This window comes from Maniola hyperantus, chromosome 2 (genome assembly GCF_902806685.2).
Source record: "Maniola hyperantus chromosome 2, iAphHyp1.2, whole genome shotgun sequence".
Taxonomy (NCBI): Eukaryota; Metazoa; Arthropoda; class Insecta; order Lepidoptera; family Nymphalidae; genus Maniola; species Maniola hyperantus.
This window is the reverse complement of record NC_048537.1, coordinates 15,469,681-15,494,778: the sequence shown is the minus strand read 5'-3', so window position 1 is coordinate 15,494,778 and position 25,098 is coordinate 15,469,681. Positions and strand designations below refer to the sequence as shown.

The following is a 25,098-nucleotide window of genomic DNA, read 5'->3' as shown; positions in this document are numbered from 1 at the left end:
TTAAGTTATTAAATAAATAAGATAAATAATGCAATAAATAACTAAAGATATACCAGCAAATACATCAAGACAAGTTTTACAGAATTATCAGTGTTCAAAAGTCGTCTTGGTGTTATTTGTTTTTGGCTTTATCCCATCTTATGCGCTAGCATTAGCCTGTGCAGCTCCGTATCCATAGGAGTTAGCAGCAGAGTTGATCACCCTGTATCCTGAGTTCAGTCCCTGAGACCTAGCCGAAGCTGATCCTTGGCCAGATGTCTGAGTAACGACGCTTGGTCCTGCGCTGTAGGCGTATGGGAATCCATCAGTCCTGAACACAGCATAACCTGGCGCAGAATTCGCGCTGGCGACAGCGGCTCCATAACCGTTGGAGTTTGATACAGATGAAAGAGAACCTTGCTCGTTGATATCAGCATGAGAGTTGGCGTTTCCATATCCATTGGAATTGGCATAAGATTTTATGTTACCCAAACCATTGTTAATGGTCGACTGCGCAGATCCAAGTTGGTTACCCGCGCTATATCTGAAAGCACCGTACCCGAGTCCATTGGAGTTAGCTGCAGAGTTGACGGATCCACTGTTTAAGTTAGCGTTGGCATTAGAGGATCCGTAGCCTTGAGCGTCAGCGGTAGTCACGACGCCGTCAGTGTGAGCGGTCGACTTGGCGGAACCTCCATTGGCTTGGCTGTAAACTTGAGCTTGTCCGGGAATGGGAAGATTGTAAGCCGTACCGAATCTCCAGCCATGTCCTCGCAGTTCGTTGGCTCTAGCAGAGCTTATAACAAGGCCTGGGAGGCTGTTGATGTTAGCCTTAGATGAGGCAATGCCTTGGGAGTTAGTTGACACAACTGCTGAATTCAGAGCGTTGTTAGCCGCTGAGCTGGCATAACCACCGTTTGTTTGAGAGGCAGCAGATGTCAAGCCGAGATCGGTCTGCGAAGTTGAAGAAGCTGAGCCATATCCTTGTGTTTTCGCGACAGTAATAGCAGATGACGGGGCAGCGTTTCCAGTATATTCATATACTATTTCAGCAGGGGTTTCAAAGTTTCGTTGGTAAGAGACGACTGCTGGATCAGGCACGGTGTAAGAGGATAGTGTGTATCGTGCCTCATCAATCGCTTTAGCCTCTTCGTAAGAGCGAGCTTCTGGTCCATCGTATACTTCCGCCTTAGCTACGGCTTGTCCGGGGTAAGGTCCGCCATAGGCGTTTCTTCCTAACTGATTCTGGTCATCAGTAGACGCACTTCCGTAGGCATGAAGAACGCCTCCATCGCTAGTCGCAGAGCCTACCACTTGGCCGTCAGGGTTGGTTGAGTAGCCTTGACCGACTGAATAGCCACGTCCGTTGCGGAAAATGTAACCTGTAAAAAAATTAGGTTGTTGTAATACTTGATCTTGATTAATCTGAAACGAAAATCTGCCACCTTCCTGATCTTACAGTGTCAACGATTTTTTAAATATTTCCTAAGGATCTATGTTATTAAATAAAAACAAATCTTTATTTTTCAAAGACTATTTTTTGTAATCTTACTTATTTAATATAAAAATTAAAAAAATACAAAAACAATTCTTACCATTTGAAAATGTGGGATTGGCATTGCAAAGGGCGAAACACGCCAAGGCTACAATCAACTTGGTGGCCATGATGTGATAGACTCGAAAGCTTAGGACTGAGTGGATGTGGAGAGAGCATTTCTCCGAGCTTATATACCAAGATCACATCACCGCTCGCCCGAAGTGGCCTACTGTTGTGAACTTCACCTACAAAAGTTGTATCCGTAAATTATTTTGATGGCTTACGTTAGATTAATTATTGGCGGACCTGATTAGTGATTAGAGACTTCGCGAACCTTTCGCGGACGATTTAAATTTTTATGATGGCTTTGACGTCGAAATGGCTGTATGACCGGATGATTAGCTCCAAGTAGGTACAATGACCTCAGTTTCGTATTAATAATTTGCTGTTTCATTATTATACAAGGGTATGTCTAGTCAGCGCCTTTGCATAGTTGCATATTTTTGTATGATAAAAAAAATCCTAAAAGTACCCTGGCGCAGTGGGAAGCGCTGTGGTCATATAAGTGGGAGGTCCCGGGTTCGATTCTTGACAGGGGCAATTTTGGAATTAGTAATTTCTAAATTGACTCTGGTCTGGTGGAGATAACCAACCTACCAGCCAGGTCTTGCTGCCAATCGATTTAGCGGCATGGGGTGTTTTGGATTTTTTAAACCCATACCTTACTCTTATCGGTTTCTGAACAGAGTCGTACCGGAATCTCTTGGCGGCACGGTTTTGCCGATAGGGTGGTAACTAGCCATGGCCGATGCCTCCCACTAGACAATGGGTTTAATAAAAACTACCATATCCCTTCCAAGTCAGCCCGCTCATACATCATATAGATTGCATCATCATTTACCACCAGATGAGATAGCAGTCAAGGGCTAACTTATAATGGAATAAAAAAAAAATCAACCATCATATTATTTCATTTTGGTTTAAATATAAACTTTATCTGATTAGCATCACAAATACCTTTTTACCTGGAAACAATTTGATTGAATAGTCTGCTCTTCTAATTAGGTATTTGTAGGTATATCTACCTAAATAACTATCTCGAACATTTTTTTCATTTAGGTACATAGGTAAGTAATGTATTTCGTTGTCTTTTTTAAATATTCGCTAAATAAGAGCGCCGATATTTTCTTAAGCTCTACAACTCTATAGATTGATGCGACAGGTTGAAATGCCAATCGGTAAGGGAACGCCCCGGACACCCGCACAGCACCGGCGCTAACCCAGTACGGGCGAGCGCGGGTGACATGCGGGTGGGCGGGGCCGCGGGGCGTCCCCCGCCTCATACCCCGATTACCATCTCAACCTGTCGCGGAGTATAGATTGTCAAATACAAGCACTTGCCTAGAACGTGAACTATGAAGATTTGAAAAAAACTAAAAATCTAAGTACCTACCTACCACTTACTGATTTTGCTGAATGCATACTTGATGTAGTCAATTTCTAAGAATTAGGTACAATGTCTACGTGCTATTATAGAATAATAAAGTAAATACTTAAGCATCTAATACCTATGCATTAAGAAGTACCTATCGTAAAACTCGCACCTATGCGTGAACGTTGGGTTCAAGTGTTACAATGTTTGAATGAATATGAAAGCCGAATATTCCGTATGATAAATGTTTTCGTGTAACCATAAACTTGGCTCGAAAGATTCAAACTGCAACGGTAACGTCGCCAACGCAGTTCTTTGCCGATAGACGCAGCGATACAATAATGTTCCACTAGATGCGGCGCTTCATAGTAAGTATACCTATATAAAAAATCTTTAAAAAATTAATCCTAATAATATGAATATTATAAATGTGAAAGTGTGGATGTTTGGATGTTTGTTACTCAATCACGCAAAAACGACAGAACGGAATTGGATGAAATTTAGAATGGAGATAGATTATTATACCTTGGATTAACACATAGGCTACTTTTTATCCCGGAAAATCAAAGAGTTCCCGCGGGATTTTGAAAAATGTAAATCCACGCGGACGAAGTCCTATAAAAAAAAAGTTCTTGCAATTCACGTGGACGCACTTAAACTTTACATGCACATTGCGTCAGAGTGCATGCCTGTTGGACCAATCAGTCGCGGGTTAGCTTATAGGTACAGATTAGTTACTTTACTTACACCGATATTACTTAAATCCAAGCATGAACTACGCGTACCTACTCGTGAAATGCAAGAACTACATGTATTAGGATTGACTTGCGGACAACGGTGTTCGTTGGAACATGTTCAGATTACTATCAAGCGCCGTCTTCTATTCATTCTAATCATCTAGTGAAACATTTACATCGCCTCTTGGCGGACATAATTTATTAAACGGTAGTTTTTATTCAGAAACTGTCTATAAAACCTAATAGTAATGGTTTCAAAATACTAAATAGGTAAACGTATTAACATAATATAATATAAGTATATTATTGATTTGTAGAAGCGATTTTGGCCTCTATCGATAAATCACCCACTGCACAAGTTCAATACCAACTTGTGCTTGTTTTGTGCGCTTTATATTTCTTTTCGTTTGCCCTCAAGGGCTCGTATTGAGATATCGCACAGTTGTGCTAACAATAATAATAATAGGCTTTCTGTTTGAAAAACGGTTATTTGGTTATTTATGATTCTATTAAAATGAAATTAAGCATACTGCCTACCAGTTTTAAAAATTAATTTTGATTTACGCTATGCTAATGGCTAATACCCTGCCGATTGACGGGTTTTTTCTAGATTTGTCAACTGCTTTCTATGTCACTTCTAATAAAATGTTAACTATTAATAAACAGTGAAAGTCTTTCTTCAATATAATGAATAGAATTTGTCATATAATGGAAAGGTACCTACTAAGTTTTGTAGCCATAAACAAATCAATCACAATTTTGTTAATCAACAGTAGTTTTATAATTTTTGTCTCTTTTTCCTTTCCCGGTAGGGTTCCGTACCTCAAAAGGAAAAACGGAACCCTTATAGGATCACTTCTGTCGGTCTGTCAAGAAAACCTATAGGGTACTTCCCGTTGACCTAGAATCATGAAATTTGGCAGGTAGGTAGGTCTTATAGCAGACATTAGGGGAAAAATCTGAAAACCGCGAACTTGTTACATCACACAAAATAAAATTAAATTGTAGTCATGAACTAAAAATTAGTATTTTCATTTTCGAAGTAGGATAACTCTATCAAGTGGGGTATCATATGAAAGGGCTTCACCTGTGCATTCTATAACAGATTTTTATTTATTTTTATGCATCATAATTTTTTAATTATCGTGTAAGATGTCGAAAAAAAATGACTGTAGTACGGAACCCTCATTGAACGGTCCTGACTCGCACTTGGCCGGTTTTTTATATGTGAAGAAGGAAAGTTCTACTTTTGGAGAGTTATATTTATAGGCACGAATATTTGACGTTCTTCTTTCGACCGATCTCTGGTGGACCTAGTCCTTATAGTTTTAATAAGTTACTAGCTTATGCTCGCGACTTCGTCCGCGTGGACCACACACATTTCAAACCCCTATTTCACCCCCTTAGTGGTTGAATTTTCAAAAATCCTTTCTTAGCGGATGCCTTCGTCATAATAGCTATCTGCATGCCAAATTTCAGCCCGACCCGTCTAGTAGTTTGAGCTGTGCGTTGATAGATCAGTCAGTCAGTCAGTCAGTTAGACAGTCAGTCACCTTTTCATTTTATATATTTAGATTACATAATATTGCTATTTCAGTACCTTGGGCCCCCAATGTCTACTGGTTCTCAGTTATCTACCACCTGTTGCCACTTCATCTTCACGACTTTGTTGAATTTAACTCTGCGTTGGTTATCCTGAAGAGATCCTTTTGATTCGCCAAATTGTACGTACCTCTATTTCATTATGTCTTACCAGACTATGCTTCGCTCGAGTGGTATTTCTGAAAATCTCTATACTTAATTAAAAAAATCTCGTTTCAAGGGTTTGATTTCCATTCGACTCTGTTTATCAAAATACAGAAAAAGGCACACAAATTAAGGTTAGCACCTAGACAAAGGCATTTAAGTATCACATACATATGCCATAGCATAAACACTTAGCATAGTGAGAAAGTTGTAAAAATTTTAAAAACTTAATTTTAAAAACTTTAATTTTATTAAGGGGTGTCTGGCAGGGGGTTGCCATGATACTAAGGCTGAGATCTATAAACCGCACTTTGACTTTGCTCAGAATTAAGATTGAGTTAAAACGAGACAGATTTATGTGAGAGATATAGCTCTGTCTCGTTTTAACTCTGTCTTAAGTCTAAGCTAAGTCAGAGTGCGCTCTATAGATCTCACCCTAAGTGTCTAGCAATGCATGAATGACGTGATTTCTAATGCTATTCCGAAAAAAATATAAAAAATTAGACTTTTTACATCTATAAAAAGTCTAATTTTTTATATTTTTTTCGACTAAGATTTTTTTATACTAAGATTTTTTACACCTTTATCACTTATTATCTCCCAAAGCCACCATGATCCAAACAAATGTTCCTCCCAGTTTTGGGGACAATACGCTGAGAAACTTTCAGCTTTTATAAAATACCGAAGGTCTGGCACGCGCTGGTTCTTAGCCCAAATGAAGTAAGTACCTACCTACTCATGTCTATCTTTTTTATTTTATTTATTTATTATACAGAAGTTTGGAAAAACCACATAAATATTTTAAACAATATTATCTACTTAGATACTTAACTATACCAGAAAACATAAACTAAAAATTTGGCCATCTGTGTGGGTGGTGGATCCGACTACTTATTTAAGTAGAGAATCTAAATTAGCAAATCATAATAATTTGTCTCAATGACAGAGACTATGTTCTACAAAACCGCTATCTCGTTCTAGAGGTCGATGTACAATTACTTTCAGCCGCGTACTGTAAGCAGATTGTTGCAATAGATTGCACAGGTTATATAACTTTGACTTCAGCCAGCGATTGGATGAGATCATTTACCCATTTTTAATAAATTTTTGCTTTCAGCGGCATCCATTTTGGTTATCATAGCACTTGCGTTAACTGTAATTATTTCTTGTTTAAAAAGCAACATTGGTCCAGTTACATCACAGGTGGTTAAAGTTACGTTACGGTCTCCTTTAAATTTTGACCGTCAAGTTAGGATTTGACAACTTTGAAAGATTGTATAATCCACTTTGCTTTTTATTAGCGGTCAAATTTAACTGTAACTTTGCTTTACTTTAACGGCCCGTCATCCAACTTTAGAACAATTTTGTAGTTTTCAGAACTAAATTTGAACATAATAATAGGTTAGTACAAAGTAAAAATTACAGTTTTTATAGAAACGACTCTTTTTATTTTCCATTTTACATCAACAATAAATTAACTTACAAAATAAAATAAATTAATTCAATAAATAAATACCTAATTTAAAGTTTTTTGCAAATACATCAAGACAAGTTAAGGCATTTTTGTCATTGAAACGAAAGTCGTCTTGATGTTATTTGTGACTTAGGCACACTCAACTTAGGCTCTAGCGTTGGCTTGTGCGGCTCCGTGTCCAAAAGAGTTAGCAGCAGAGTTAACTGTCCTGTATCCAGAGTTCAGGCCCTGAGTCCTAGCCGAAGCTGATCCTTGGCCAGACGTCTGAGTGTTCACGCTTGTTCGTGGGTTGTAGGTGTATGGAAGTCCTCGGAAGGCGTAAGATGGTGCAGAGTTTGCACTTGAGGCAGCAGTTCCCTGGCCGTTGGAGTTTGAAACTGATAAAAGAGAACCTAATGCGTTGATATCAGCATGGGAGTTGGCATTGCCATACCCGTTAGAATTGGCTGACGATTTAATGCTGCCCAAACCATTGTTAACAGTTGAGTGGGAAGATCCATATCCATTGCCCGCAGCATATTTTGTATAACCAATGCCGTTGGAGTTAGCTGCTGAGTTGACGGATCCACCGAGTAAGTTGGCGTTGGCGTTGGCGGACCCGTAGCCTTGAGCATCAGCGGTAGTCACGACGCCATCAGTATGAGCAGTTGACTTGGCGGAACCTCCATTGGCTTGGCTGGAAACTTGGGCTTGTCCTGGAGTTGGTACGTTATAGGCTGTTCCGAATCGCCAGCCAATTCCCTTCAGGTTGCTAGTTTCAACAGGACTAACAACCACCCCTTGAACAGCGTTGATGTCAGCTTTAGATGAGGCAGTACCTTGAGAAGTAGCTGATACGACCGCGGAATCCAGAGCGTTGTTGGCAGATGAACTTGCGTAACCGCCGTTTGTTTTAGTGGCAGCCGATGCCAAACCTAGACCAGTTTCCGATTTTGAGGAAGCTGAGCCATATCCATGTGTTTTGGCAGCAGTATTAACAGTTCCATAGCCATTGTTGACGTTGGAGGAGGCAGTCCCGAAACCAGATCCAAAAGTTTTAGCATTTGATGAGGTGATTCCATAGGTACCAACACCTTGAGTCTTAGCAATAGACTCAGCTGAGCCAGGACCTTCAGCCCGAGCAGAAGTGACAGACGAGTCAGAATTATCATTAATAATAGCAGATGATTGTGCGATGGTTCCAGGATATTCGTATCTTATTTGAGCAGGCGTTTCAAATTTTTGATCGTAAGAGACGATGGTAGCTGGCTCAGGCACGGCGTAATAGGTTGGTGTGTTCTGTGCCTCAGCTTTAGCCTCTCCGTTAGCAGGAGCTCCTGGTCCATTGTATACTTCCGCCTTAGCTACAGCCTCCCCGGGTACGCCAAAAGCGTTCTTTCCTAGTTGACTGTATCCATCATTGGTAGCGCTTCCGTATGCCTGAAGAACACCCCCGTTGATAGTTGCTGAACCAGTCGCTCGACCGCCTGCGTTGTTAGTGTAACCTTGACCGACTGAATAACCGCGTCCGGTACGGAATATGTAACCTGAAAGTAATTTTAATCCTTGTAAAACTTGGCTGCGAATTCGTATTCTCAGAAAATATGCTTCTGACTAAGCTAAGTTAAATGTAAAGGAAAGGAAATGGACAGGGATAGAAAAATTAACATGTCGTTTAAAAGGTTGGTGCAAGTCGACTTAAATATACATTAGTTAAGTTTAAGTAAGTTAAATAAAAGAATGATAGGTACCAAAATGTTCAACTTACTCTTTAGAAATGCAGGACTGGCATTGCAAAGGGCGAAACATGCCAAGGCTACGATCAAGTTGGTGGCCATGATGTGAAAGATTTGAAAGCTCTAAACTGAATGGATGTGGAGAGAGCATTTCTCCGAGTTTATATACCAACATTACACTGCAGCATTCACCTGAAGTGACCTACTGATGTCAATTTTATCTAAGAAATATTTATTTGTAGATAATATTGATGTGTTAATTTATTATGTTCATTATTTATTTGCATTCCTTAGCGATTGTTAAAAATTGTCTAAGTATGAGGGACTTGATTTGAAAAGTTGAGGTTTTATTCATTTTCAATGCAGGGTTCAATCTTGAATTGTAACAAATTAAAAAACTGATATGCATCATGCAAATCAGTTTTTTAATTTGTATTTGCAGAAACAGTATATTCGTCAATAAAAATCATTAGTTTCCTTTCATAGAAACAAATATTAAACCTAATTATAATAATTCTACCGTTTATTTCCGACAGAAAAAAAGTAGATAAATTAGGTAAATTAACTACTTTGGTCCATTATAGTGTCAGTTTTATGTTTCACGAGAACATATAATGTTTTACGAGTTTTATTTGACTAAAAGGATCGTTTGAAATCAAGTTTTTTTTATAATCCTAGTGCATATGAGTTTGTTGTGGGCTCTTCTCAGACCTGGGCGCGTTTGGAACCCTCGTAGCTTTAGTTTTAAGTTTGCGTTATAATTATCACCACTATATTATCTTACAAATCTAACACTATACCAGACAATCAATAAGAGTAATTTATTACCTATTTTGAATAAATCATTTGACTTGACTTTGACTTTGACTATAAAATATATAAATTATTAATCAAGCGTGGGACATTTGTTTTTAACTAATTAATATATTATTATAACATGAAAAGAAGCTGCAAATTAAACTACTTTTATAAAGTTTGATTTATTCGTTTTATATTAACGCATTTTATCTACATTAAATTTAAAATTTATGAGTTTATAAAGAATTTGGTCGGATGTCATGTGGAGAAATTGCTAAAACGAGGCAAAATATTGCTCATTAAATGAATAATTCCACTATCATGAAAAACAAAAAACATAGATCTCGAAAATAACGTTAGGAATTTGGAAAATAGCGAAATCAGAATTTAGAAACGCCGTAAAAGATGGAAATCTTTAGGTACCTACTTTTAATAAAACTATACCTACTTTTAATAAAACTATACCTACTTTTAATAAAACTATACCTACTTTTAATAAAACTATACCTACTTTTAATAAAACTATACCTACTTTTAATAAAACCATACCTACTTTTAATAGAACTATACCTACTTTTAATAAAACTATACCTACTTTTAATAAAACTATACCTACTTTTCATAAAACTATACCTACTTTTAATAAAACTATACCTACTTTTAATAGAACTATACCTACTTTTAATAAAACTATACCTACTTTTAATAAAACTATAGCTGGACGATTCTTATAGGTATATATCTTATTCCTACTTATTTTGAAAATTTCATTCGAAGAAAGCGTTATTATTATTATAAGTAGGTACTTTATACCCATTTATATTTACCTAAACGACGAAAAAGTGCAAAGTACCTACTTACGGTGTTTTGTGAACACGAGATTTTCTGTGGTAGGATTGATCCTTAGGACCCAAGAAAGGACTTAAGAAGTGAAGCCTTAAAGATTTTTTTTTTAAATCGGTCGTGGTAAATGAAATGATTTCTTGCCAGTGCACTTAGATACCTACATGATCGATTTGAATATTATTATTCTCATTTAGTACACTTTCTCTGTCAACGGTTGCATGATTTCAACAAACTTTTTCTTTCTAACGATCGCAAAAAGTGTCCTGTCTGTCAAGTGCAAGTCCAAATTGATTGTCGCCGTGAATGTTTTTTATGAGCCCCAATAAATAATATAGACTAACTTTGACGCAGAGACTATTCTTTTCATCAATTAAAGAAGTTTGTTTTCATAGTTTTTATCAATATGTGCAGTCTCTCGGTATGTCTGGGTAGGCTGTGCTCAATTTTAGTGATTTTACAACTCTCCTATGTTGATAGAATTTGAGCGTTGAAATAATATGTTAGCGTTACAGTAAAATTGACTTTACTTTAACGCTAAAATATTCGCTAAAATAAAATCGGCCTTTAGAATGACATTTCGGCTTTGTAAAGTTTTGTTTCTGCCACTCATACCTACGTTTTGTCGGTCTCAACGACAGAGACAGTGCTCTACAAATCTGCTATCTCCTTCTAAAGATCGATGTACATTACTTTTGGCCACGTACTGTGCCTACCTGCCTCGCAGCTGACACTCAGCCGAAATAGAACTATGTTATTAATTATAGTATAGGGTACAGCAATAATAATTGTTAGTTGTTCATATTATAATTACATGCTTAAGTAATAATATGTTATTAAATGTTCGAAGCGTAAACTGTAGTTTTGCGGGCTGTAGTAGGTCATAGTTTAGGACCATTGACTTACGAATTACGATTATCGTAAGGCTACATACAAAGCGCAATGCGCAGCATTCCTGAGAGTTCTCCATAATGTTCTCAAAGGTGTGTGATGTCTGCCAAACCGCACTTATCCAGCGTGGCGGACAGTTGCCTAAATCCTTCATATTCTAAGAGGAGACTCGTGTTCAGTAGTGGGCTGGCGATGGGTTGATCATGATGATGATTACTTCATACAGTTTCTGTGTCGTCGCGCATTGTGTGTGTCCACAACTTTAGTTTGAAGAGTCTCGTACCCGACGAAGGGTCAACGGGACCCTATCACTAAGCCTCCATTGTCCATCGGTCCGTCCGTCCGTCTGTCAGCGGGCTGTATCTTGTGAACTATAGTAATACGTAGAGATATTCACAGCTAATGCTCGTGGCCGCCATTTCAATGATGTCAGCAGTAGACTGAAGGTTCGAGCTGATGGTATATTTTTATTTCGGCTGACGTCAAAATGACGTTATTTCGATGTTAATGAGACATGGTTCCAGCGCAATAGCAATTTGCGGGACTTATACGGTATATATCTATCTATACCTGTAGCAAAATTTTTAAAAAGGTTCATTTCCATAAATCATCGACCGCTCAGCCTCTCCGCTCTATCTAATCTATGTCTTATTTATGCTAATAGCTTCACGAGTGCGGATTCTGATCCGAGATCAAGTTTGTGACAGCGCGAGCGATTAATCACAGTGTTTCGGTACAACGGTCTCGCCCACTAGCGTTTTGATTGGAATTAAAAATAATAATACACAGTACACTTACCTACCTAAGTATATCGAAAAATAGGATAAGTTTTTTTTTTTTTATGGAACACAAACAGCTTTTACATTTTTACTTAGCTACCTATTTCTTGTTTGTACATATGCCTATTAAGTGTTCACTCATTTACATTATATCTATTGATATTTTGTGCGGGAGTTAGTTAGGTTAGTAATTACATTAAATTAAATTATAAAAAGTTAGTTTGTTATGAAGTGGTTACAAATAAAGTATATAATTCTAATCGTGCTATATATAATTATTTAAACTTTTTTATTTCAGCTAAAAATTTACCTTGTGTTGAAAATGATCTAATTGTACATATTTCTTATTGTATATATCGCATGTCCTCACTAAAAATCTATTATGGCCATAGTTCGTGTTAATATGTGGAAGACTAAAGGTTTTTACATTCCGTCTGGACAATGGCGGTACAGAGTACCTACATTATTTTACTTAGTAAATAAGGGGAGTCAATTAAGACCATTTACAATTTTATACAAGAAGATTTGATCCTTGTGTTCCCTCCTGAGCTCTAAAGAGATTAATTAAGTGATACTAAAGGAATTAAATCTCTTACTTAAACATTTTAAAAATTTACGTTGAATGGATTCTAGCATATTGACATAAACGAAAACAGAAAAAAAATATTCTATTTATAATAATTATATCAAATCTTTGAAAGAGCAAGCGCTGAGTTTCTTGCTGAAATTAGGAAAAAATTCTTGTAGGAAAGGCATTCCGAACCAGTTGGTAGCTGCATTTGACGATTCAAAGTACCTACTCTTAAAAGTTTAATTGAATAAAAAATATTTTTATTTATTTATAGATATATTATTTACCTAATTGGTAAAGTAAAGTAAAGTAAAGTAAAATATGCTTTATTGTACACCAAAACAAAAACAATAGACATAATATAACAAAGATTGCATGTACACTAGGCGGCCTTATCGCTAAAATAGCGATCTCTTCCAGGCAACCTTAGGGTAGAGGATATTATAATTATAAATAATATATTGGTACCTAAGTATTTAGCTGGCGGGTAAGCAATATTGATCTGAGTCGGTAATTGGATTGGACCTCTAAAGTCGATCACCAACTTTCCTAATTACCTAGGTAGGTACTTATGTACCTACGTGTTTTCTAGGATTCATTTGTTGAATAGGGAGTGGGTGAAGTGAAAGTGACTTTCATATTTTTATTTTTAAAATTCTTTTTATAACGGTATATAAATACATATTCCTAATCATTTTATTATAAGTAGGTACCTATTAATTTTTTAGAGAAGTTATTAAAATTATGTAAAGATTAAAAATAAATAAAGATGATTAACTACTTACTGTCCAAAACCTGGGTACCTGTCTTCGAAACTTTCAAAAAGATTTTTTCGATAGGTAATAAGTTGGTACATAGCGTTATATATTTCTGCTTTAGGTACATATCCTAATACGCTATAATTAATAATATGATATAAATAAAAATATTAAATGTAGGTAAATGTATATGAATATTTTATTTTATTTTAACGACGTTCATCTATTTGCACTTAAACATCTGCTTTGTGTAAATATCTACTTCTTAATTTATCAGCGATGCAATACTATAATATTATTTCGAAGTATCAAAAAAATAAGAAAAAAATTCAAAAAGTATTTGACAGCGGTGGGATTCGAACCCACGCCCTTTCGGACTGGTGCCTAAAACCAGCGCCTTAGACCACTCGGCCACGCTGCCTGTTGCGTAGCGAGTTGAAATTTTGTATTTCAATATACTTACATTTAACGTGTGCATTTGGCCTACACTTTTTTTTTGTTCCTTTGAAAAACGAGTGTTAATCGTAAGTGCATTAGGTCGAGATTTTATTGGTTTCGCAAAACAAGTCTAGAAAACGAGTTCCTTTACAGCTTAACAGCTACAGACAGCGCTTCAAGCGAAAACACTGTGAACTAAAATACTTACACTAGTCGAACGATTGAACGTAAGTACAAAAGTTAAACCCGTATTTAATTTACATGCGGTAGATTAGCTCGAGGCATGCTCGAGGTCAGAGGGTCAGAGGAGCGAGGGGAGGTTCTTACTTTTGGTACTATCTATTCTCTATGGTAGTCCTCTGTGGTATATGCATAGAGATAGTATACAATGGTTTTATCTCGTCCGATTTTAAATAATTATACTGTCGAACTCTTTGCTTTATTCCATCTAAGGTCGAATCATGGATGTAGGAAATCTATATCTCTATAATCTATATAGGTATATATATATAAGCGAATATATCTATAATCTATATATATATATATAAAAGCGAAATACCACTTCACTGACTGACTGAATGACTGACTAATCACGAAATCTCAGAAACTATAAAGGAAGGTAGGTTTCTTCTAGGATGTACCTAGGTGTCAGATAAGAAACGGTTTTGATAAAATCCTCCCCTAAGGGGGTGAAATGGGGGTTAGAGGGTTGTATGAAAGTCCTATGTTTTTGAGTTTGAGTTAGAAAGGTGAAAATCGGCATTTAGGTTGTCAGCTTTCAGGGCATAGTTAGTTAATAGAGTTAAAGAATAACTGCCATACCCCTTCCAAGTTAGCCCGCTTCCATCTTAGACTGTATCACCACTTACCACCTGGTGAGATTGTAACTTGTAATGGAATTGGTATCGGTATGAAACTGGAAATGGAATGGAATTGATAACTTGTAATAATGAATGAATAAAAAAATAATCTCGTCAATTCAGAATTCATCTTTTGATGATCGCTTATTGCAGTAGTTAAGGTATAGTACGCGACAGGCTGAAGTGGCAATCGGGGCGGAAACGCGTACAGCTCCCGAGCTAACCCAGTGCGGGCGAGCGCGGGAGACGTGCGGGTTTGCGGGGCGTTCCCACGCCTCATACTCCGATTGCTATCTCAACCTGTCGCGGACTGTACTAAGGGTAGCGACGCACCTGCTGAACGTACGGCGACGATACTGCAGCGACTGAACTATTTGGTCGTACTATTTATTCCGTTGGCGTGACACACCAAACAACTCGTGTGCCGAATAGTCGGACGGGGCGGCGCCGGGCGTTTAGTTCAGAGCTTTACGCGACGAAAAATTGCGTTACGTAATGGTGTCGTCGTCAGCCGGTATCGTCACTTTGTGGTGTGCGGTTGCGACGCGTTGAATAGCCAGAAAGATGGATTCTATTACAATATTGGCTATTATAGAGGGCTTAGAAGAAGTACACGCGCCGAACTTTCGGTCGCGTAACGCGTCGCGTAATGTGACGATATGCAAAATACATTGAATGCGTTCTAGCTGAAGTAATCGCCCAACGAAAGGTACGGCGCTACGCCGAGCGCATCAGAAATTCAGTAGATGTAACTTAAAAAACATTGCCAGCGTATTGAACTGAACTTTCGGCGCCGTACATTCGGCAAGTGTGTCGCTACTCTAAGTACTTTAAATTTTAATGAGGAAATAAAACACAGTTGTTCATAATGACCTGTATATTTACCTAAGTGTAAAGGAGCATTATTTACAAGGTGGACATCGATATATTTATGCCTACCCTAAATCTAAACCTTACTAAGTATAAAATTATTAGAATGTAAAAAAACATGACGATTTTTAAGGACTTATTTCACTCAGAATAACTTTTTGAGTTTTCTTTACAATATGAAGGCATTTGACTTTCAATTCGGTTTATAGGTAGGTATGTTTATTTTTTGAAAAAAAAAACAAAGGTCCAAATTGTCGTCGTTATTGAGGTAATCGATGGACGTCCATTGTTGAATATCAATTACCTATCCATGTCACATTCTTGTGCTAATTTTTTAATTAGATGTTAACACTTTCAAAACTTAAATGTAACACTTTTAAAATTATCCGCAATATAATAGGTGTATTAAGGTAGGTACCTAGCTAAAGTGAAATAAGTCCTATTTACGAGAAATTAGTAGCTGGATTTAAGTAATTAATAGTTTTGTAGATACCTTTGTTTTTTAGGATTAAAAAGTAAAATATATCACTTAGAAAGCTGCTTCCGTAAGACATATTTTTTCTAAAATATAGGCATATTATATTTAAATTAAAAATTATATTTATTAACACGAAAATTGAGACTTTGAAAGTAAGTAAATTGTAGCTGCAACTAATTGCTGCAATCAAAAAATATAATTAGATTTATGAGTCTGTGAAGGACAAAGACTTACCTAAGCTGTACCTACATAAATTAAATTAATGTTCCCACGCATTACGTTTTATTGTTGGTTACGGTGTTATTTATGTATAAATTGCGTGGCGTTAAATGCAAGCAGTTATCCATTACTCATGCTTGTTTACTTGCAGCACGTAAATGCATTAACAATTATTAAATTAACAGATAAAAAATATTTAATTTAATATCATCAACAGTTTATTAGCAAATACAAAACGCGCACTAATTATATAAGATGATACTTAATATTATTTATATCATATATCTCATATTGTTTAATTTATATCTACAATATAATATGCCTTTAGAAAAAAATATACTTCAAGACATTTTTAATAAAATTAAATGTTATACTCGAAAATCGAAGTAGGTAGGCTTAGCGTTTTTATATTTAATTTCATGTTTATAACTGCACATTTTAAGCCGCGCTCATTTTGCATGAATTTTCGTACGAAACTTGGTCGCGCGGACACGTACGAAACGGCACGAACGATCCCAATCAAAGGATTCCCATAATATTGTACGAAGAAGCTATAGGACCGCTCACACATCGATTGTTCGTCACTTATCAAGTTATCGTACGTGTTCGCACAGCAGGGTTTTGTGCGAAAACACATGCACAGTGAGCGCAGTCATAAGCAACTGCACAATATACATATTATTATTAATAGCATAAAAAAAGATTCTTAGTAAAAAAGACCAAATAATCTGATGACCCTGACAGCTCGTTCTAATTTCACTCATTCAGACGAACGGGGTGATATCAGAGGGTTCATTTTTTGTTCATTTTTTATTTACTCGAAATGAAACGCCCAAACCCGGAATTGGAATGAAAATCAGTCACTCGAGTGAACATTCACTCGGATGTATCACCTTTATAAATGGCATTACGAAAAGTTATTTGTGTGTGAAATTAGCAGGAGCAATCAAGGTATTAACATTTGAATGGGTTTTATTATTTGGTTAGGTATTGTATTAATGTATTTATTAGTTAATTTAGATCTAAAAGAATTTACAATTACAATGTACAGTTTCTTACACTAAGTGAGCGTCGTAGCTAGTTTATTTTATTTTAGTTTTATTTCATGTCATATAATGTTTCCCAGGGGAATGTATTTTTACAATATTTTTCAAAAACTACCTGCATTTAATATGGCTACCATAAGTTATTCATGACTTTATTTTAAAATGTTCAATATTATTATTTTTAAAAAATTCACTGCTATTTAAAAATTAATAATTTAACCATTTAATAGATAGGCCTTTGTTAAATATTTAATAATAATAATCATATACATATTATTTAGATTTTACAACTTGAGCTTACAGCTGCAGTAAGTCAGATTGATATACTTATTAGAATTTAAACTATCGTGAGTGTAGTCTACTCAAATTAGTCAAAGTATGCTATAGCCATTAGCGCGCGTCCACACTATCGAATTGTCTATCAGTCATCGACTGTGAGCAAGCGTAACGTAGTTTACTGTTTTCCATACATATTCAACTTTTCTTTCACGCCAAACTGACAATACACTACGCGTAGTCACAGACTCCCTGGTGGCCGATTACTGCTACGCCATCTGGCGAAGATTTTTCAGGTAGATACAACGTATATTATCAGCATCATGTATAGTCCGTAAACAATGTCTTTTCACGCGTCATTTTAATTCTATGGGTCAACTGTCATGTCAAAAGTAAAGGTTCACATTTAAAATAATACCTAAATCATACTTTTGACATGAAATTTGACGCAAAAAATTAAAATGGCGCATGAGGAGTTAAATTTTACGCGTCTAAACGAAAATGCAATCTTACTTCACAAGTTCACAGAGGGCGTACTCACAATCGGCGAATGACACGACATTACGTTAGTTGTGAAGATTCACTATCATAATAAAATGTGGATAGTTTTAAGAAATACTGAAAATTGATTAATTTATTTCTAAGCTATTGATAAACGCTCTCTTTCAATGGTGTCGTGCTCTGATATTGACGAATATTTTACACAGTCATGATAAAAAATTACTTAATTATACGCGTAAATTACTAGTAGGTACATTACTTTTTATATTAAGTATTTATTATCTATGAAAATTCATACACAATAATATTAATATTAACAATCGTTTCGTACATGACCATTAATTAGTATAATTTAAATAAATTAATTGACTTAACTGTCATATTTTATTTTAACGTAATTTATTTAAGTGTAAAAATATTGCAGAAAAAAACTGAGCACAATTAATTATTATTAAGAGAGACATAAGTAAATTATCTAATCGAAAACATAAAATATTGGAATAAAAATTCGTTGCCTAGCTCACGGAAAATTAATTTTAAAATAAAACCAAAATAGCAATAACACGAAAAACAGAATAATTGTTTCATAGCCCAACTGACAATAATAATTGGGTATTTGCCTACTTTTGAATTTGATAAATATTATTATAAACTTTATTATAAACTAGGATAAAAATAATGACGTACACTGAAAAAAATATTAAAATCCAACAAAGATTTACAAAGTTACAGGCATTTTAATTTTGGAGTGGGAGTCTTCTATCCTTTTCTTGCAAAACGAAAATTTGTATGAAACCGCACGAAGCTACATTAGTAGGTGTGACGTCAAACTGCTGTATCGCTATCTCTGTCTAATCAGAAATATTTAAATGCTTATAACTTTTTTGTTATTTGATCGATTTAATTAGTTTTTTCAGTTCACGTCATTATTTTTATTCTAGTTTATAATAAAGTAATAAAAAAATTGGATTCAAATACCCAATTGTCCTATCCGTAAAATTACTTACATCATTATAAAAATAAGTAAAAAATAAAACCCCCAATTAGTGATAATTATTATAGAAAAAAAAGTCTTACATGCTAAAGGAACACAGAGCTAAGTTTCATTAATCTTCACCAATAAACCAGTTATTATATACTTATAGGTACGAATAAGTTCTTGAAATTCACGAGCGCGCGTGAACTTTACTTGTGGTTACGTCGCATACAAGCACATTGCGTAAGTGTGCGTGCCGGTTGGACCAATCAGTGGCGAGCAAGCACTAGCAAACACACACATTTACATTACTTTGCTTGCACGAGCCACGAGCACTCGAAATGCAAGAACATTTTATAGTTACCTACTGGTATGATTTTATTATTATTTATTTATTTTTTCATATACCATGATGTAGGTACCTACAAAACAAATTGGATACATAAATTCACACCAATATCTCTAATATTTGATTTAATTTTTTAAATCTATAAGTATTTTATATTTTTACTGTAAAATAAAAATCCTTCGATTGGATTACATTTATACTATAAATGCCTACCTACCTATAATATTTATTATTATTTTAAGTTGTCATTCTTTACAAATGAAATGTTGAAAATAATAATAATAATATTGCTAGGTAAATTAGACGATTCAAAAGAGGTAAGTAATAAAACGGGTTTTCCAATGCTTTTTAAGTAAAATATTAACAAAATATTATGGTCTCTTATTTTCATCATAGGATACAGCAGCGATATTACCTGATGTAATAGGACCATTAGCATATGCCTACATTAAATTAGTAAAGATTAATGAAATTTAACTAAAGAATTAATATTAGATAGTATTTGATTCGATAAAATGATCCTATACGTCATATTCTGTAGAATAAAATTTCAATGTCCACTAATTCTGGAAACAAGGTAAAAGCTTATATTATGTACCTATCCCTTTCATTATATTTGTCATCTCATTACTATTAAAAACCTTGTGAACTAAGTAGGTGGCCATGTTTGTTTAATTATTGTTAACTTTGCGCACTCGTAATCGTAGATAAATATTGTGACACTTCTTAAGACTGTGAAGAAGTACCTAGTGTGTAATTTTTATTAGTAAGGGCCATACGTTAATGTTTTTATTTATTTATTGCTATTAATGGTTTTTTGTAGCCAAAACCTCGAAATAAGTATTTGGCGTAAGAAATGTTTGTTTTTGAATAAGCACCTCACAAATATATTAAACAACGATGTGTGATACACGGGCATGACGATTTAGGATTATTGTAATCTCGCGACGTAGGTAAATCCTTATCTACGGCTCAGGTTCACTTACGTTACGTCAACTCGTTTGTAATATCCACTTACTACCCTTGTATCACAATGTACTTTTGTTACCAACTACATCATCATGTTACGAAATTTTTACCAGTATTAGATCAAGGAACATAGGTACATAATATTAGCTTTACACAATATGATAGGTATAGACAATGAAGACATGGACGTGTCCATAGACTATCTGTTATGATATAATTATAATCTATGCGATGAGAATAAAACTAACATGATTGGCAAATATACAATCGAAGGAAGCGGATGGCACATTTATTTTTTACAGAAAAAATCATTTTACAAGATCTCCCATTCAGATTCAACTATAGATTTATCATTAGTGATACTTCAACACTCAAAACACATTGGTCTCGAAACAGCAGAAGAATACACTTACAGCTGCACTCAGAGTCGCTAATCGTTACTTAAGATTGAGTTAAAACGAGACAGATTTACGTGAGCTCTGTCTCGTTTTAACTAAACTTAAGTAACGATTAAGCGACTCTGAGTACGGCAGTGAGACATTTCATTTACTTCACCCCATTACAAAATTTGGTCTTAAGAATTGATAATTATTTTGATATTCAATGCATATTATAAATTATCATACATACGTACGTACGTCGAACATACAACATTGGATAGTACATAGTTTGTACACAAGAAGTACAATCAGTACAGTTACCATGTTGATATTTTTTTCATTATTTATTGATTTCGTTCCAGAACAAATTTAGCCACAATATGGGAATGTTAAAATTGACGGTATTCGTCAAAGTAAAGAACGTTACGTCAATTTCAAAATGGCCGCTACGCTTTTTTTTTCATGGCCGTTAGACTTTTGACATTTATCGTAACATTTTTCAGATAAAATTGTGTCGTATGAAGTCTTGCACGATAACGTTTGTCTTCTGAAATATTCGAGCATTTACAATAATACATTTTCAACGTTACAAGCACATTTATCTATTAGGTACCGTTTTCTAACCAATAACAGCATTCAGCAGCCCGAGCACAATCAATCTGGCACATGTATCTCTCTCGCAACTTTTGCACCGATATGTCGATGAAAAATCGTGAGAAAGATTTCTCTCGCGGCTATGGCAACGCGTGAAAGTGTTTTCACACTAATTGTGCTTGAGCTACTGCTGTTGCGGTAGATATTTAAATATCAATCCTCGAATTCTTCTTCTAGTTCATAACAAGTGTATTCGTGCAAGACCTAAGCTTTGAGTATATATTTTTGAAAAATTAAACTCGTCACTGGAATAGGTAAAGCTGCCAATAATGTATGGTAGGTTACCATTAGACAAATCACGATATTCGCGTACCCACCTACACACTATTGAGGTTTATCTCATTTACTCTGCATACGCACTCTCCACGAGGCAAGAATGTAATCAGTGCCTTCGCTTTGGCTTATCAACAATGCATTCCTCTTGGAATACTGGGAATACTGACAGTACTTTGGTCACAGTCGAAGGCGTAGCAGGCAACTGAGTGAATAGAAAGTGTGGACGGCTAACCCTCGTATGGCCTCTTGTCATTTAGTTTGTAATGTCTTCTGGGACTTGGGAGGCATGCTCGCGAAAATGCGTAGACCTACTGCCATAGTTTGACTGCTACAATGTGACAATCGCAATCACCTTTGAGTGGCTAACTGGCTTAACTGGCTTAGCAAGACTAGTATAAATTCAGATTTTACTCGAGCGAGATCTATAGAGCGAACTTTGACTTTTCTCAGACTTAAGTACTGCGTTATATCGCTGACATAAATCTGTCTCGTTTTAAGTCTTAGATAAGTCAAAGTACGCCATATAGATCTCAGCCGACCTACCATCACCCGTGGTTTGACAGCTATAGTGCGACTTTCGCAATCACCTCTGGCTAACTATAACTGCACGTTTGCAGCAAGGATACCATAAATTCAGCCAATCAGAATTGCGATAGTAGCAATGCTTCACAACTTCCGTGCCGGATTCAAACAAAAAGATACACTCAACGCGATCTATGGAGCTGTATGGTGTGAACTTAATAGACTTGTGGCAGAGTTTGTTCGGTGTGTTCTCACGCATAGAACTCGCGGTTGTTGTGGCCCTTGCCGTAGGAGGCGGCGGCGGGGCTGCGCTTGGGCTCGTCCAGCGCGTACGAGCCCTCGTCCTTCTTGCGCATGCGGTACACGATGAACATCACCACCAGGATCGCGCAGAGTAGTCCTACTACCGCTCCGCCGATCACAGCTGAAATACAAATAGAAATCATCATCATCATCATCATCAACCAATAGACGTCCACTGCTGGACATAGGTCTCTTGTAGGGACTTCCACACGCCACGGTCTTGCGCCGCCTGGATCCAGCGACTCCCTGCGACTCGTCTGATGTCGTCCGTCCACCTAGTGAGGGTCTTCCAACGTCTATCGGTTGTACGAACTATGTGCCCTGCAATGTAGTTCGTACAACGGGTTGCGAAGGTGAAGCCACTTGAGCTTCGCAACCCGTTGTTCTATGTCGGTTACTCTAGTTCTCCTACGGATCTCCTCATTTCTGATCACGCAAAGAAACTCCAAGCATAGCTCTCTCAATCGCCCGCTGAGTGACTCTGAGCTTAAATAGAAATAGACTTTTTAAATTTCAAATATGATTTAAAATGATCATAAAGTATTTATACTTTTTGATCCCTAATAGCTTTTCAAAATAATAGCCAATCAGCCCCCTAGAATCCCTCACTCCTCCCACCCCTACAGCTTCGCAGAGATGGGAATTCTGAAAATCCTTCTGCTACTCTCTAAAGTAAAGGATTTTTAGAAACAGAGAAAGCCTACTTGAACAGTCCAGATGTTAGGTCCAGAAACATGACGTTTATGCTGTATATGTTGATAGGGCAGTTGATCAGTTTTTTCATTTTATGAGAACAGATTGCAATGCAAATAAGTAGGCTAAGGATCAGTTAAAGGCGCTTAAAATAGGTATACCTAAGTTTATCCTCACGTTGTAATTTTACCATTAAAGGTAGGTAAGTACAAGTGGGTTGTACATTCGTACACCATTTATAAAAAGGTTTATGCGTAATCCTTTTGTAAAAGTGGCCTTGTGGTCAACCTATATTATGTCGGTAATATGGAAAAAGTTCTTAAATACTGACCGGCAAGTATGCCAGGTTGCGCGAAGAAGCTGGTGGCGCGGTCTTCCGGCTTGGCGTTCATGATGAACACGCCGTTGTCCGCTGGCTGCGACTTTGGTTCTATATTCGAACCCGATTGCTCCTGGTCCTGGAATTGAGAAATGATTCAATGTACTAGGGTTCATGTTATTTGTTGTTCACTGTTGCCAGGGTTACCTCTAGCCTATGTGTAGTGCCCGGGTGCAATCAATACTCTGAATAAAATTCTTTTTGTTAAATTTTCACCAGTGATCATATCTCGAAGCGCGAAGGCGAGCCTATCGCCTATCGCAGCGCGGAGTTCTCCATCGGGCCTGACATCACCTCGGAAGACGGCGAACCTATCATCCACAGCGTGTAGAACATAATAGATATGACATATTTTACCGGAATTTCGCTGCCGGCTCCTAGCCGCTAATTTTCCGGCTAGAAGGGCAACATCGTGGTAACAAGAACGATTACCCCGCGCCCTACCCGCGTAAGAAGGCTACGCCTCGAGGAGCGTATCGTAGACGAGTAATAAAAAGTCTTTTAGGGACGAAGGGCTTACAAGGATAAAATTGCACAATTTTGTCGTTAATTCACGCCGTTTACTTTTTGGGCGTCGCAAGCGGCGCAGCGAATAAGCAGCACAATATTTATAAAAACTTCATTAACTTAAACATAATGTTGTTCTGCTCCAAGAGTTTTTTAGTGCCTTACCAACTGATGTTCAAAATGAGTTACGTATTATTGGTTGATTCAACTAACCACAACAAAATAGAACAGAAGATACAGGAAAGAAAATTCTACTTACAATAACAGGTGGGTTAACTTCTTCCCCTGATATACTGATATCAGTCTGGTCTGGCCGAGGCGGTTCCTCCCCGGGCCCGCGGGTGTCTGGTGCTCCCTCTGAAGGCTTCAATATACGAGCTGGAATGATTAAGTTGATTAGTGCTTTAACTACTGGGCCATGATCGTGTGAAGGTTCTTAATTAAGACTCCTCAGTTTGAGAGATTTTATATTTCTAGCTTAAGTTTCCTCAGTTTATGTAATCTAGTCTTAAGTTATTTACTAGCGAGGATTAAGTGTTAGATACCTACTTAAAGATTTTTTATGCTGCACTGAAAAGTCGAAGGGTTAGAAATGCTTTAAAAAACTATCGTATATATAACTATCTTATTTTTTATATCTTCCAAGTTCCAGGCAATGCAGATGCGCGCACATAATCGTTAATAGATTAAATAAGTATATAAAAGGTACATGTAGAATAGTTAGGTATAACTGAGCATTTCTGACCTGAAGGCGCTTTAATATTTTATTGTTTTTATCAAGGCATCTATAGATATGCAATTTTATAAATATTTTTTAAATAACTCGCTGATTCGTTACCGTTTATTATGGGGTGTCAAAATAATTTACAATCAGCAATCGTCTAAAAATTCAAATAACAATAGGAAGTTTTGCATATAATTATTATTAATGTAAAATTAAGTAAAGTTCATTAACTTAATGGGATCTTTAAAACTGATTCAGTATAAGGGAGTTTGTTTCGAGTGAAAGGTATTGTTTAATTAGTTAAGGTGTGTTAGTTAGATAACGAAGAGTTGTTAATATAATATGATTATAAGGTGTGTTAATTAGATGACGAAGACTTGTTAGTACCAGATAATTTAAATTTAGGAATGGGTTTGAT

General features: G+C 36.3%; 3 protein-coding genes and 1 non-coding gene across 6 annotated transcripts in view; all 4 read right to left on the bottom strand.

The window, feature by feature from the left end:
* Positions 1-138: 138 nt before the first annotated feature.
* LOC117990381 (protein rtoA-like) lies at positions 139-1,764 on the bottom strand. The gene is made up of 2 exons (XM_069508169.1): positions 1,575-1,764; positions 139-1,361 (listed from the first exon to the last, which is right to left on the bottom strand). The coding sequence occupies exons 1-2, from the start codon at positions 1,642-1,644 to the stop codon at positions 139-141; spliced, it is 1,293 nt and encodes a 430-aa protein (XP_069364270.1). The 5' UTR covers positions 1,645-1,764.
* Positions 1,765-6,969: 5,205 nt separating this feature from the next.
* On the bottom strand, positions 6,970-8,840 carry LOC117993291 (protein rtoA-like). The gene is made up of 2 exons (XM_034981077.2): positions 8,653-8,840; positions 6,970-8,431 (listed from the first exon to the last, which is right to left on the bottom strand). Exons 1-2 carry the CDS (start codon positions 8,720-8,722, stop codon positions 7,050-7,052), a joined length of 1,452 nt encoding a protein of 483 aa, XP_034836968.1. The 5' UTR covers positions 8,723-8,840; the 3' UTR covers positions 6,970-7,049.
* A 4,761-nt stretch (positions 8,841-13,601) lies between these two features.
* On the bottom strand, positions 13,602-13,681 carry TRNAL-UAG (transfer RNA leucine (anticodon UAG)). The gene has a single exon. It is a non-coding gene; the product is annotated as a tRNA-Leu (tRNA).
* A 1,736-nt stretch (positions 13,682-15,417) lies between these two features.
* LOC117993365 (syndecan-like) overlaps positions 15,418-25,098 on the bottom strand; it is a 309,582-nt gene continuing 299,901 nt past the window's right edge. For 2 of the 3 annotated variants that reach the window (XM_034981160.2, XM_034981167.2), the window contains exons 3-5: positions 24,216-24,334; positions 23,402-23,528; positions 15,418-22,498 (exon numbers count right to left, since the gene is read on the bottom strand). In XM_034981160.2, the coding sequence (XP_034837051.1) occupies positions 22,326-22,498; positions 23,402-23,528; positions 24,216-24,334 (419 nt within the window). In that variant the 3' untranslated portion in view covers positions 15,418-22,325. The remainder of the gene's footprint in view (positions 22,499-23,401; positions 23,529-24,215; positions 24,335-25,098) is intronic. The other variant, XR_011238252.1, reaches the window with a different exon arrangement.

Coding starts and splice junctions, on each gene's coding strand:
- LOC117990381 (XM_069508169.1), bottom strand. CDS start 1,644: ATGGCCACCAAGTTGATTGTAGCCTTGGCGTGTTTCGCCCTTTGCAAT. Junction 1,362..1,574: donor CAATCCCACATTTTCAAATG/GTAAGAATTGTT, acceptor ATTTTTTTACAG/GTTACATTTTCCGCAACGGA.
- LOC117993291 (XM_034981077.2), bottom strand. CDS start 8,722: ATGGCCACCAACTTGATCGTAGCCTTGGCATGTTTCGCCCTTTGCAAT. Junction 8,432..8,652: donor CAGTCCTGCATTTCTAAAGA/GTAAGTTGAACA, acceptor AATTACTTTCAG/GTTACATATTCCGTACCGGA.